General features: G+C 35.4%; 1 protein-coding gene across 1 annotated transcript; it reads left to right on the top strand.

Annotated features, from left to right (window-relative positions):
* The first annotated feature begins 9,454 nt into the window (after nucleotides 1-9,454).
* Nucleotides 9,455-11,377, top strand: LOC129723419 (embryonic polarity protein dorsal-like). Its single transcript, XM_055677625.1, has one exon. It carries the CDS (start codon nucleotides 9,677-9,679, stop codon nucleotides 11,234-11,236), a length of 1,560 nt encoding a protein of 519 aa, XP_055533600.1. The 5' UTR covers nucleotides 9,455-9,676; the 3' UTR covers nucleotides 11,237-11,377.
* The last annotated feature ends 698 nt before the right edge of the window (nucleotides 11,378-12,075 follow it).

Below are 12,075 nucleotides of genomic sequence, written 5' to 3'. Positions count from 1 at the left end.
GAAATTAATTCCCGGGAATATTGCAAACCCTAATTAGCAACTGCAATCAACTATCAATGTTTATTTAATATTGTGTACTTTTTGTTAAAAAATGATATTTAGAAAAGTGTTTTTTAAGATAATTACTTCATAATTTTTTGTCTGAGACAATTACATTTTTTTCGAAAGACAAAATTATAATCTACAACTTTACCTAAAACGCCAGACCAACTAAACAGACTGTTTTGGGTCTAAAAATAGTTGTAATCATCAAAAAAAAAATTTACATGAACCCTTTTTAAAAAATTAGCAGTGAGTAAAATTTTTTTAATAGCTTAAAATAACGTCTTTAGCCCATAGAAACATCTTTGCATCTTTGACACAAAATTAGATATTTTCACACGACCAAAAGTATAGTAATCTTCTCATTAATAAAAATGAATTGCGGGAACTGGTTGACGGATTACCATGACTCTTTTTTTGTTCTGTTTGTCGTGGGCTGCGTCCAATTTAGTTATGAGAGACAATTTCCCAATCCGAATAGTAGTGTGCGTATGATAAACGTCAACAATATCTGTTGATTTGTTTCTTTTGTGTTGAAATGCCAATTAGGATTGAATTGTGCATCGAGAGGTTTGTACACAGATTTGAGTGCCTTCCGATGCAAACTCTGCCTTACCCTGTTAATCGCCTGTGTTTGTTTTGTTTGCGACACATGTTTGTAGTTCACTTGTAAGAGATAAAGCCAGTGTTTCACTTTTAGCCTTTCTCTAAGAAAGGTATAGCAGTCACTGGCAAAACCAAAGGTATAAAAGTGCTTGAAATTTTTTTAATAATTGGATTTTTAGTTTAGAGATTATGTATCAAAATGTGAAAATCACGAAACATCATTATCTCAGAAACTCCACTACCGATTTGAACAAATTTAATTTTAAATGAACTGCGGAATCCCTAACTTTTGAATTGTGTAAAGATTGAATATGTGGGTCAAAAGTTATGGGAAAAAACGTGTTCTGGAGACTATTTAATCTCACGAACTTTTCTCATAGATGACCGATTCTGGACCGATTTTTATGAAATCAGTGTCAAATGGAAGTTCTAGCTGCCTCATAACATCCTATTGAATTTCATTGTAATCGGACTCTAACTTTGTCTGTAATAATCATAATGTAATTATAATGTGAAAATCACGAAACTCATTATCATAGAAACTTCACAACCGATTGTAACAATGTTTGTACCAAATGAACTGATGAATTTTATGATAATTGAACACTTGATTTGGATTCACTCGTTATCCCAAAAATGGCTGGCCTGTTTCCAAAAATCCTAGTGTCAAATGATGCCCTATCGTTCCCATTTCATTTGATTATAATCAGACTTTTATTTTAACCGTTATGCATTTAATTGTAAAAAAGCGAAAGCAATTCTCTAAAAGATTACATAATTGTTTGAACATGTCTCTCAAACTTACAAGTAACAAATTTCATAATAATTTGATATGTAGTTCAAAAGGTATGGAAAGAAACGAAATTGATTAATTGAAATATGTGGCCTCAGCCTAATTCCAATTCGGTATTGTACTATTTGATTGTTCCCGGTATTGCGCGTAATTGAAGTATTCGTATTAAGCACAAATATTACGTCAGATTCCACTTTTTATACTTCAATTATTACTTCAAATACAACATCAATATTCTAGAACCCAAAGAGTGAACATACCTTCACTGGATTGTATTTGAAACCAAAAGTCGCAAAATCGGGTTTAAAAATTAAGTATGGTGTTGACTTCCGGCCTCTGAGCATTATCTTGGTTCCTGAAAAACTCGTATTGGGTAATGTTTGTCCTCTTTCTGCTGTTTACCGGAAACCTGATGCTACTATATAAAAATTTAAAATGGGTATCATGCAGCTCCCGCAAATACTCAAATTGGATGATATTTGGTCACCTTAGGCTGTTTTTCAGAAGAGCGAAATTTGCGTAATGTATAATCAGATTTGAAACAATTTTGAATTGGATTGTGTCTTAATGTCGAAGCAAATATTTGGTATATTTCTCACGGAACTTATTTGCACAATATTTTTCTTCGGACAAGTATTTGTCCGAATATTTGCGAATATTTGTTCATAGCTCTTCTTTCATAGCTTTCCACTTCTACGAGAGGAAGAAAACAAAGTGCCTATTTTACATCGAATCTTCAAAATTAATTTTCACACTCTTTTGAAGTATGTATCTATAATAGATTTGCTGTAATTTGCAAGTAAAATGCAAGTAAATATTCGCTCACTAGCGAATTGACTAGCAAAGCATGACATTAGACGAAGAAAATATTCACATAAATTTTTGTTTAGCAAATACAACTGAAAGATTTTTTTTTGCAAATAATTAAAGCAAATATTTTGGCAATAGACGAGCAAAAAAATATAGTCCGTTATTTCAAGCAAATATTTGTTTCATGTAATACCCGTCGAAGGGATACCATCCGGTCCAACAGCGGATGAAGCTTTGAGCTTATTCAAGTCAGCGACAACAATATCTGGACTGATGTGGAGTAATCTGAATGATAAAACATCACGTGGTACTACATTGCTGACTTCACGAACTTGTTCGGAGATGAGTAGTTACGTAGATCAGCCCCCTTACTGAGGGTGTTGTGGTAGAGCTACACTTAGCAGGGAATATGCAAACAATATACAATTACATTTCTTTTTTCAATGAATCTAAAAACATATTCTACTTGTTTAGATTAGGTGGAATGGCTTATACGGGAAAATGATCTTCTTACAATCTGGTTCGAAATTTTGAATTCCACAGATATCAATCAGGAGTATCTAGGCCAAATGATTAAAAAAACCTGAATTAATCCAGCGGTCAGACTCAGCCTTTCTCATTCAAACTTATTATTTGTAGAAATAGATTTACATGAATGCTTAAATCCAAAAAGGTATATTCACTCTTTGGGTTCTAAAATATTAATGTTGTAACTAAAGTATAAAATATGAAATTTGACGTAATGTTAGTGCTTCAAAAAAAACGAAATATAAGAAATGACTCTTGATTTCGAACAATTTAATCACGAGCGATACCGGGAACGTTCAAATAGTACGATACCACATTTAAATCATGTTGAGGCCATATATATTGATAAAAGCAGCTATAGTGTTGAATAGTCTTTGAATTTCTTTTCTTTCCAAAACTTTTGAACAGTATATCAAATTTTTATGAAGTTTGTTATTTGTAAGTTTGAGAGATGACTCGTTTGTATGACACTAGTTATGTTCAAATAAGTCGTGTAATACTTGAGTTAATAGACTTTCGTTGTTTTACAAATTAAAACATAACGGTTGCTTAAGTTTGATTACAATCAAATGAAAAGGGAACGTATGAGCCAAACTTTGAAACCACGTGTTCAATCATAATTCATCAGTTAACCCTCAACTATCCCGTTCATTCGATATCAATATTGTTCAAATCTGTTGTGTAGTTTCTAAGATAATGAAGTTTAGTAATTTTCACATTTCGATACATTACAGACGAAGCTACATTCCGATTACAGCAAAATTCAATAGGGTGTTATGAGGCAGCTAGACCTTTCATTTGATACTAATTCTGTGGAAATCGGGTCAACCATCTCTGAGAAAAGTGAGTGAGCCCAAGTAGTCATCAGAATATGTTTCTTTTCATAGCTGGATTTCACATTTTTAAACATAACAGGAAAAGTAATAATCCGTTCGCAAAAAAAATCATCAGGGTTTTATGGAGCAACAAGACTTTCCATATGACACTGATTTTATGAAAATCGGTCCAGCCATGAGTGAGATTAAACAGTCTTCAAAACACGTTTCTTTCCATAACTTTTGAACCACAAGTTCAATCTTCATAAAATTCAAAAGTTAAGGGTTTTTAGGTAGCCCGATCATTTGAAACCATTTTTGTTCAAATCGGTTGTGTAGTTTCTGAGATATTGATGTTTCGTGATTTTTACATTTTGATACATTACCTCTAAACTAGAAATCAGATTTCAATAAAATTCAATAAGGTCTTATAGGGCAACTAGACCTTCCATTTGCAATTGATTTCATTGAAATCGATTCAGCCATCTCTGAGAAAATCGAGTGAGATTGGGAGAGCGTTACACACACACATGCAGAAAATGCTCTGCTCGTCGAACTGAGTCGAGTGGTATACGACATTCGGCCCTTTTGAGCACTTTTATACCTTTAGTTTTTGCAGTGATTGCTATACCTTTCTAGGAGAAAGGCAAAAAGTGAAATGATAGAAATGACTTTTAATTTCAACTTCAATCCCGAGCAAGGCCGAAAACATTGAAATAGTACAATATCAAATTTAAATGATGTTGAGGCCACATATTTTGATCGAAGCTATAGTTTTAAACAGTCTGCGGGTTTCATTTCTTTCTATAACTTTCAAACCACATGTTTAAACATTATGAAATTCGTTGTTTTAGGGTTTGGAAGCCCATTTATTTGAATTCAACTATGTTCATAGCTTCTGAGATATAAGAGCGTTTTTCACATTCTGACGCAGCGCCAAAACTAAAAGTTTGATTACAATGAAATTCAATAGCAACCTAAGCGGCAAATAGACCCTTCATTTGACACCAAGATAGAAAGAATCGGTCAGACCATCTCTGAGAAAAGTGAGTGCGAAAGAAAGGTGCACATACACACGTACTCACCCACACACAAACCTATACACCTATACATGCATATATGCAGAAAATGCTCGATTCGTCGAACTGAGATGAGTAGTATATGACATTCGGCCATTTCAATCATTTTTCTACCTTTTAATTAGCCAGTGATCGTTAGGAGAAAGTCAATATGTTTACTTTCATTATGTGATTTCACATTTTTATGAACAACGGACACAGTTACAATCCGATTGCAATGAAATTTAATAGCAACCAATGGGGCAACTAGACCTTTCATTTGACACTAATTTTGTGAAAATCGGTTCAGCCATCACTGAGAAAAATGAGTGAGTTTAAACAACCTCAGGATAACTTTTCTTTACATAACTTTTGAACCATATTTTCAATCATAGCGAAATTTAAGAGCTAAGAGTTCTGGAGATTGCCCGATCATTTGAAACCAATTTTATTGAAATCGGTTATGTGGTTTCTGAGATATTGATGTTTCGTGATTTTTACACTTTGATACATAACCTCTAAACTAAAAATCCGATTACAATGAAATTCAATAGCAACCTATTGCGCAACTAGGCCTTTCATTTGCAATTAATTTTATGAAAATCGGTCCAGCCATCTCTGAGAAAAGTGAGTGAGAAAAAAAAGTTGCACATACACACACACATACACACATACACACATACATACATACATACAGAAAATGCTCAGTTCGTCGAAAGAAGTCGAGTGGTATATGACATTCGACCATTGGGACCACTTTTATACCTTTGGTTTTTCCAGTGATTGCTATACCTTTCTAGGAGAAAGGCAAAACATTTTTTTAGCATGTCATTTCCGATTTCGCCGAAACTTTGTGCAAATGTTCCTTTTTAATGAAGAGGTCATTTTATGGCCCCTATTACAGGAGACGAGGCGAGCGGCGAGTTACTCGTCCGCCCAATTTCGGTATTCCAGATGGCGAGTCGGCTTGATTTTGGACGAGTAGCTCGTCTGTCATTCAGTTGTCACCAGCAAAGTTTCACTCGCGATCCCTAACACAACATTTTGCCTTCCTCGTCAGCGACTGCGAGCGAGGCAAGTTGCTCGCCTAATCTTCTGTAATAGATCATTGCATGGAACGACCTAACCTCACTTTTTACCGGGTGTTAGAGTTTGGAGCGACTATTGGTTTTTTGTTGCTAGGATCATTGGGACCTATTCTATTAGAAAAAGCATGTGAATCTAGTAATAATGAACACATTACCATTAGAGTAAATCAATCCCGAAAAGCTTTACAACAAAACTTTTGGCGTTATCGCAAATGCATCCAAGTCCGCAAAATTTACCTTCCAGAACTGTCAAATGACGTCATCGTGCAATGATCTATTATAGGGGCCTATGATATCAGTTCTTCATGAACTGACGACTGCTGTTTCAAAAGAACCTATCCAAAAAAGTGACTAATGGATAAATTAAATTTCTATATCAGAAACACGGCTTGTTAGCTTGAAAGGGTGTCTTTAGCAAAGTTGTGGATAATAACTAACTAGTTGCGTTATCCTGATAATAACTAACTACTTGCGGTACTAGAAAAATACCTTTTTTAAAAATCCAGCATTGAACATTGATGATCAACATTGATTTCGAAGTAGCGTGGACTGCCTCAGGCGCAAGATTACCAGCGCGTTGGATTGGTATCATGCTCTTAGCGATGATTTTTAAACATTGTAATGAAAAGAAAAAAACACCCAAAAAAGTTCAGAGTGAAAATGTCACAATACTCAAGCGTTTTTTTACAGTGTATGTATTTTTTAAAACCGCAATTTTATAACCTACCTACAACTTTGCTGAGACACCATTTCAATCCAACAAGCAGTTTTTCTGATATAGAAAATTTTATCTGTAGGTCACATTTCTGGTTAGGTTCTTTTGGAACAGCAGTCGTGAGTCTATATGAAGAAGATTTTCGTATTAAACCATTTCACAGTGGTCCAGAAAGACAATTTAGGCGGACATGAGCTTTTCGATGCGATTTTGAGGTTTAAGAGATATAGTTGCTTCTGAGGATTTGTCTATTATAGATGGGACCTTATTTTGGTATCAACGTAAAATAGGGTGGTCCTAAAAACTGCGAATTAGAAACACAAACTTTTTTTTTATTAAAAAAGATAATTATACGCGTCCTTCTACAAAGTTGTAGCAGAAGAAATTCTAAGCAACTTTGCTATAGAAAGTTTTTTTGTATCTCTAAATTTGAGCGATTTAGGGACACTTTTTGTAGGGTGGTGCCGAAAAAATAGTTTTTTTGCTCTGTTTTTTTCAGTTCGAATTTTTCAGCAATGCTGTCTTCGAAAAAGTTTTAGAGCTTCAAAAGACGCAACTTTTAACGTAAAAAAGTCGTGAATATCTTTTGTTGGTAAAAAGTTACAAGCATTTCTATTTTCAAAATACGCCATTTTCAAAAATCGATAATTCCTGTGGTCGCACTTGTAAAAAATATTTTACGATACCATTTTAAAGAGCAAACATTGATTTTTACTATACGCAAAAACTGGATACATGTTATTTTTTTATTTGGAATGAACTGAATTTTAAACTCTACTGTTTTCCAGTAAAAATGAATGACGATTTGAGCGGACATGAGCTTTTCGATGCCATTTTGAGGTTTTAGAGACATAGTTGCTTCTGAAAAGTTGTTTGTTATAGTTGGGACCTTATTTTGGTATCAACGTTAAATAGGGTGGTATAAAAAGTAACTTTTATATTTGAAGAGATAATTATACGCGTCCTTTGCGATTTAGAGACATTTTACCAATTTTTTTAGGGTGGTGCCCAGAAAAAACAGTTTTTTCGCTCTTTTTTTCAGTTCAAATTTCTCAGCAATGCTGTCTTCAAGAAAGTTTTAGACCTTCAAAAGACGCTACTTTTCGTGTAAAAATGTTGTGATTTTCTTTTGTTAGTGAAAAGTTACAAGCATTTCTTTTTTTTAAAATACGTCATTTTGAAACATCGAAAAAAAATAAGGCCGACTTAAGTCCAGTCAAAATTCACATCGAAAATCACACATGTGTCATCGTTCGATGTATAAAGATAGCTTTCCCAAGCAACAATTGAAACATAATAAAAAAATAAATTGTGATCATTTGTTGCACTAATGAAATTCCGAGGTTTTAAGAAACATTTTTTGTTACTACGATGCAATTGTAAAGAAACAAGCAACAACTAAAGTTGCACCGCTGCTTCAAAAATCTTCACACCAACAACGTTATTCGCGAGGATAGATTTGTTGTTGAAACGTATAAACGGCATTTGAAAACCTAACCTTCACTGAATAGATCTAGTGGGTGGAGCATATAGGTTGCCAACGTGATGCTTGCGAGATACAAAAAACAAACACACAAAAATACTTCTAAAAGTTGCTGTCATGTTCAGAAGCCATGTAACAGCAACTTTTGCTCGATCGTTCGCCTTATATTTGTTTTTGAGATGAGCTTATTTACTGCGTTGTAACTTTTGGGTGCTTGGACTAGAAGTCGTCCAGAAAGTGTGGGTCTCTAAACGAAATATGATAAATTGCTTTGAATTTCATTATCACGCTAAGGTACTGATGAATTGAAGAAGCAAAATTAAAACTGTTAATGACCATTGCATTGGCATGATAAGGGAAGCAATATTTAAAACTGAGCCATGAACTTGCAATGCAACATTTACCATGTTGTTATCGAATTCCATGCATAAGTTCATACACATTGCGGTTTCATTCTTGAAACTTGTGTTGAAACAACGAAAATGTTGCATTGGCTCCATCTCCTGCGCTTTTTTGTCATTGTATATGAAACTGAGATGTAACTGCAACTTAATTTCGCATAAGAATTCGTTGCTGTGTTGCACAAAGTTCATTATCGAAACAAATTTTGCTACTTGGGTTATTCCGAATTAAAGGTATGCTTTAGAATAGGTTTAGCTGTGAATCTCTTTAGGCCAGCGTCAAAATGATCTATTGTTTTCAGATTCTAATTATCAAAGGCGGCGGCCTCTTGCGCTACCGCTATGAAAAACTTCGACTGAGTATATTAAACAAGTATTGTTGAGAAAGAAATGTATAAACAGACGATCACGACATGCACCATCAACACCAGCTACGAGTAGGGCAAAAGACCTATTCTCGGTCTGTTAATCGGGAATCTCGAACAACTTCAAGAATCATAGAGTTAGTACAATGAAAGTGTGTCTAAAACCGATTTTTTTAATGCAGTATTGCACTTTTACCTTATATTTTTTGCATGTAAACAGTAAACTGCACGGTTAATAGAACAATTTTACTTAGAACGAGCGTTTACTGGAATCTTTTTTGTCACTTTTGTTAATTTGAATATAACATGGCTGCCAATGTATATTCCCAAAAAGCTCAAGGCTGAAATTAGATTCCTACCAAAGTTTCTAGCAGTCTGTCTTGATTCTTTCATTGTTTGATGATACAATATTTTTTTATCAACAGGTGGTGTATTAACTTGAATCTACGAATTAGTATTGGATTCAGGTTAGTAAATTATCAATTTACCAGCATAATTTCCAAACGATGTCCTTTGAAAATGCGATAGCTTCTCATAAAACGAATAAATTTACTCCGTTCAAAGGTATTTTAGAGAATAAAACTACAAAAATTCCAGCCGAAATGCTTTTGTATTTCGTTTTTGATAGTGAATTATTTGTACAGTTTAGCCTAATAAAAATGTAGTGGGTATGTCGAAAACAGGGCCCTTACCCATTGTCTCTGTATTGTATATCATTGTATCTGGGTATGTAATTTTAGGTAAAGTGCGATTTGTTGTGATCTGGATGAATCCAAGAGTTAGTTCGCCTGCCTGTCAGGAGCATAGAATACGCTAGATTCAGAGACATTGTTATAGAGGTAAACAATATTGATTGACATCAGACAGGTGCAATAGTATACCTATTGACTATACAATATAACCAGACTATGAGTGTTCGACGACAGCGTTAGTTTTTTCCCATCTATCAAGCATTAAAAAAGTGTCGTGGAAATGCCACCAATAGTGCAAGAAAAACCGTACGTCGTGATAACCGAGCAGCCGCAGTCGAAAGCCCTCAGGTTTCGGTACGAATGTGAAGGTCGGTCGGCGGGTTCGATTCCCGGAGTACACAGTACACCGGAACAGAAGACATATCCTTCCATCGAAATACGTGGCTACAAAGGACGAGCAATTGCTGTGGTATCCTGTGTTACTAAGGACCCACCCTATCGCCCCCATCCACACAATCTCGTGGGAAAAGAAGGTTGTAAGGAAGGTGTTTGTACTGTGCACATAGACAGCAGCACTATGAGCTACGTGTTTAGTAATCTTGGGATACAATGTGTGAAAAAGAAGGGAATTGAGGAGTCACTTATGCAGAGAAAAAGGATAAAAGTGGACCCGTTTCACACTCAATTTGGGCACGCAAAACAACCTGCCACCATCGACTTAAATGCCGTTCGGCTTTGCTTTCAAGTTTACCTGCCAGGTCCCGATGGAAAATTTACACAGCCACTCCAACCGGTGGTTTCTGACATAATTTTCGATAAAAAAGCTATGTCCGATTTGGTGATATGTAAGTTAAGTCATGTGACTGCACCAGTTTCAGGCGGAAAAGAAATCATTCTGCTCTGCGAGAAAGTTACCAAAGAGGACATATCGGTGCGATTTTACGAAGAACAGCAAGGCAGAATACTGTGGACAGATACCGGAGAGTTTCAACATCATAATGTGCACAAGCAAGTGGCTATATCTTTCAGAACACCCAGATATCGTACGCTCGATGTCGAGCAATCTGTGATGGTGCATATCCAGCTGAGAAGACCTTCGGATGGTGCAACCAGTGAACCCCTGCCGTTTGAGCTTGTTCCAGTTGATACACTGAGTCAAAAACGAAAAAGGCAAAAAATGAGCAGTTGTGAAATAACCGATTTTAATCCTGCTTTTGGCGGCCAAATGATAAACATCCCAACAGAATCAGCGAGAGCGAATCGAAGGGAAGCGTCGCCCCAGTTTCGTGGTTTTAATGGACCTTACCGCAACCCCAATGACACTGCTGTGATACAACCGTCTCCAGCTGCACATCAAGGAAACAACTCTCCATTCATGACGGAACACAGTATGCCAGTACCAAGAGCTTACCAGCCGGGCCCTGCTAATGATTTTTTCATGACTGGACAGCACTCGCAATATCAGTACAACTATCCTGGTACCGCATCGGGGTATGCACATCATCAACAGCCCCATTTACGGACCCAGCAGCAGCCACAAAATGCATTTCAATTACCTGCAAACCCCGGCAATATGCATTATAATGGAAACAATGATATGGCTACCGGGGGACTGCCGGCGATGGGAAATCCGGGTGTCGAGTGCAACATCGGTAATATAGTGGAGATGGATCTTGGTTTCACCATGACTTCGTCGGAGTATAAATCCTTGATAGGAAATCTTGGCACAGCAGACATCAAGCAGGAACATTACCAGCAGCGCATGCAAGAGGAGGAAGAGAACCTTTCCAATAGTTTTACGAGATTGACAACAAATCCAATGAATGATTTGGGCAAATGAGAATAATTTTAGATTTTTTTAAGTATGTTTAAGTTTTGTAAATATTGTTTTATCGTTGGTGAAATATTGTGATATTACTTGTACTGAAGGTTACCGCAGCAAAGTTGCATGAAAATGCAAATAAATGACTACCTGGAGAAATTAGGAAGAAAATTGTTTAATAGTTTTTGATATTCCCAATTTTCTAAAAAAAAATCTTATTTTTTTAACAGAGATATGAAAAACATGTAGGAAAATAAAAACGATAAACCGATTTTCTGCATCGAATTTCAACATGAGTAACAATACTGAATTCCTTCATTCGACAAACTGTCAAAATTGTTATTGTTGAATTGCGTGTACTGTAGGAATATAGTTCTAATTCTGATAAGTGTTCAGCGAAGAAGCCTTCGATGTTCTAAAATATTTTTGTTAGATTTTCAAAGACAAATAAAGGATTTTAATACGTACGATTAAAAAAGGTTTTGTTTTGTTTTGTTTTAAGGCCTCCATACAAGACTTGGCCTCGGGTCTCTACAGTCGTAACTCTGTCTCTGGAGGAGTGTATCAAGCAATGCCATGAAAATTGTGTCAATTTGAATATTTTTTCTTATTTGTCATTTTTTATTCGGCCATAACTTTGCAAAGATGTTCTTATTATGGACTTAAAATTGCAATTTGTGCTATCGGCATTCTTTTAAACAATTTTTAAAAAGTTTCAAACTAAAAATTGTATTGATGATTACAGATATTTCAAAAGCCAGAACAGTTTGCTTGGTCGGTGTGACGTATTCGGCAAAGTTATAGATAACAGTTTTGTCTTTCCGAAAAAAATATAACTAGTGAAAAATTATGTTGTA

The sequence above is a fragment of the Wyeomyia smithii genome, chromosome 2 (genome assembly GCF_029784165.1).
Source record: "Wyeomyia smithii strain HCP4-BCI-WySm-NY-G18 chromosome 2, ASM2978416v1, whole genome shotgun sequence".
Classification (NCBI taxonomy): Eukaryota; Metazoa; Arthropoda; class Insecta; order Diptera; family Culicidae; genus Wyeomyia; species Wyeomyia smithii.
Note: the sequence above shows the minus strand (reverse complement) of the source record. Positions and strands in the feature narration are given on the sequence as shown.

Coding starts and splice junctions, on each gene's coding strand:
- LOC129723419 (XM_055677625.1), top strand. CDS start 9,677: ATGCCACCAATAGTGCAAGAAAAACCGTACGTCGTGATAACCGAGCAG.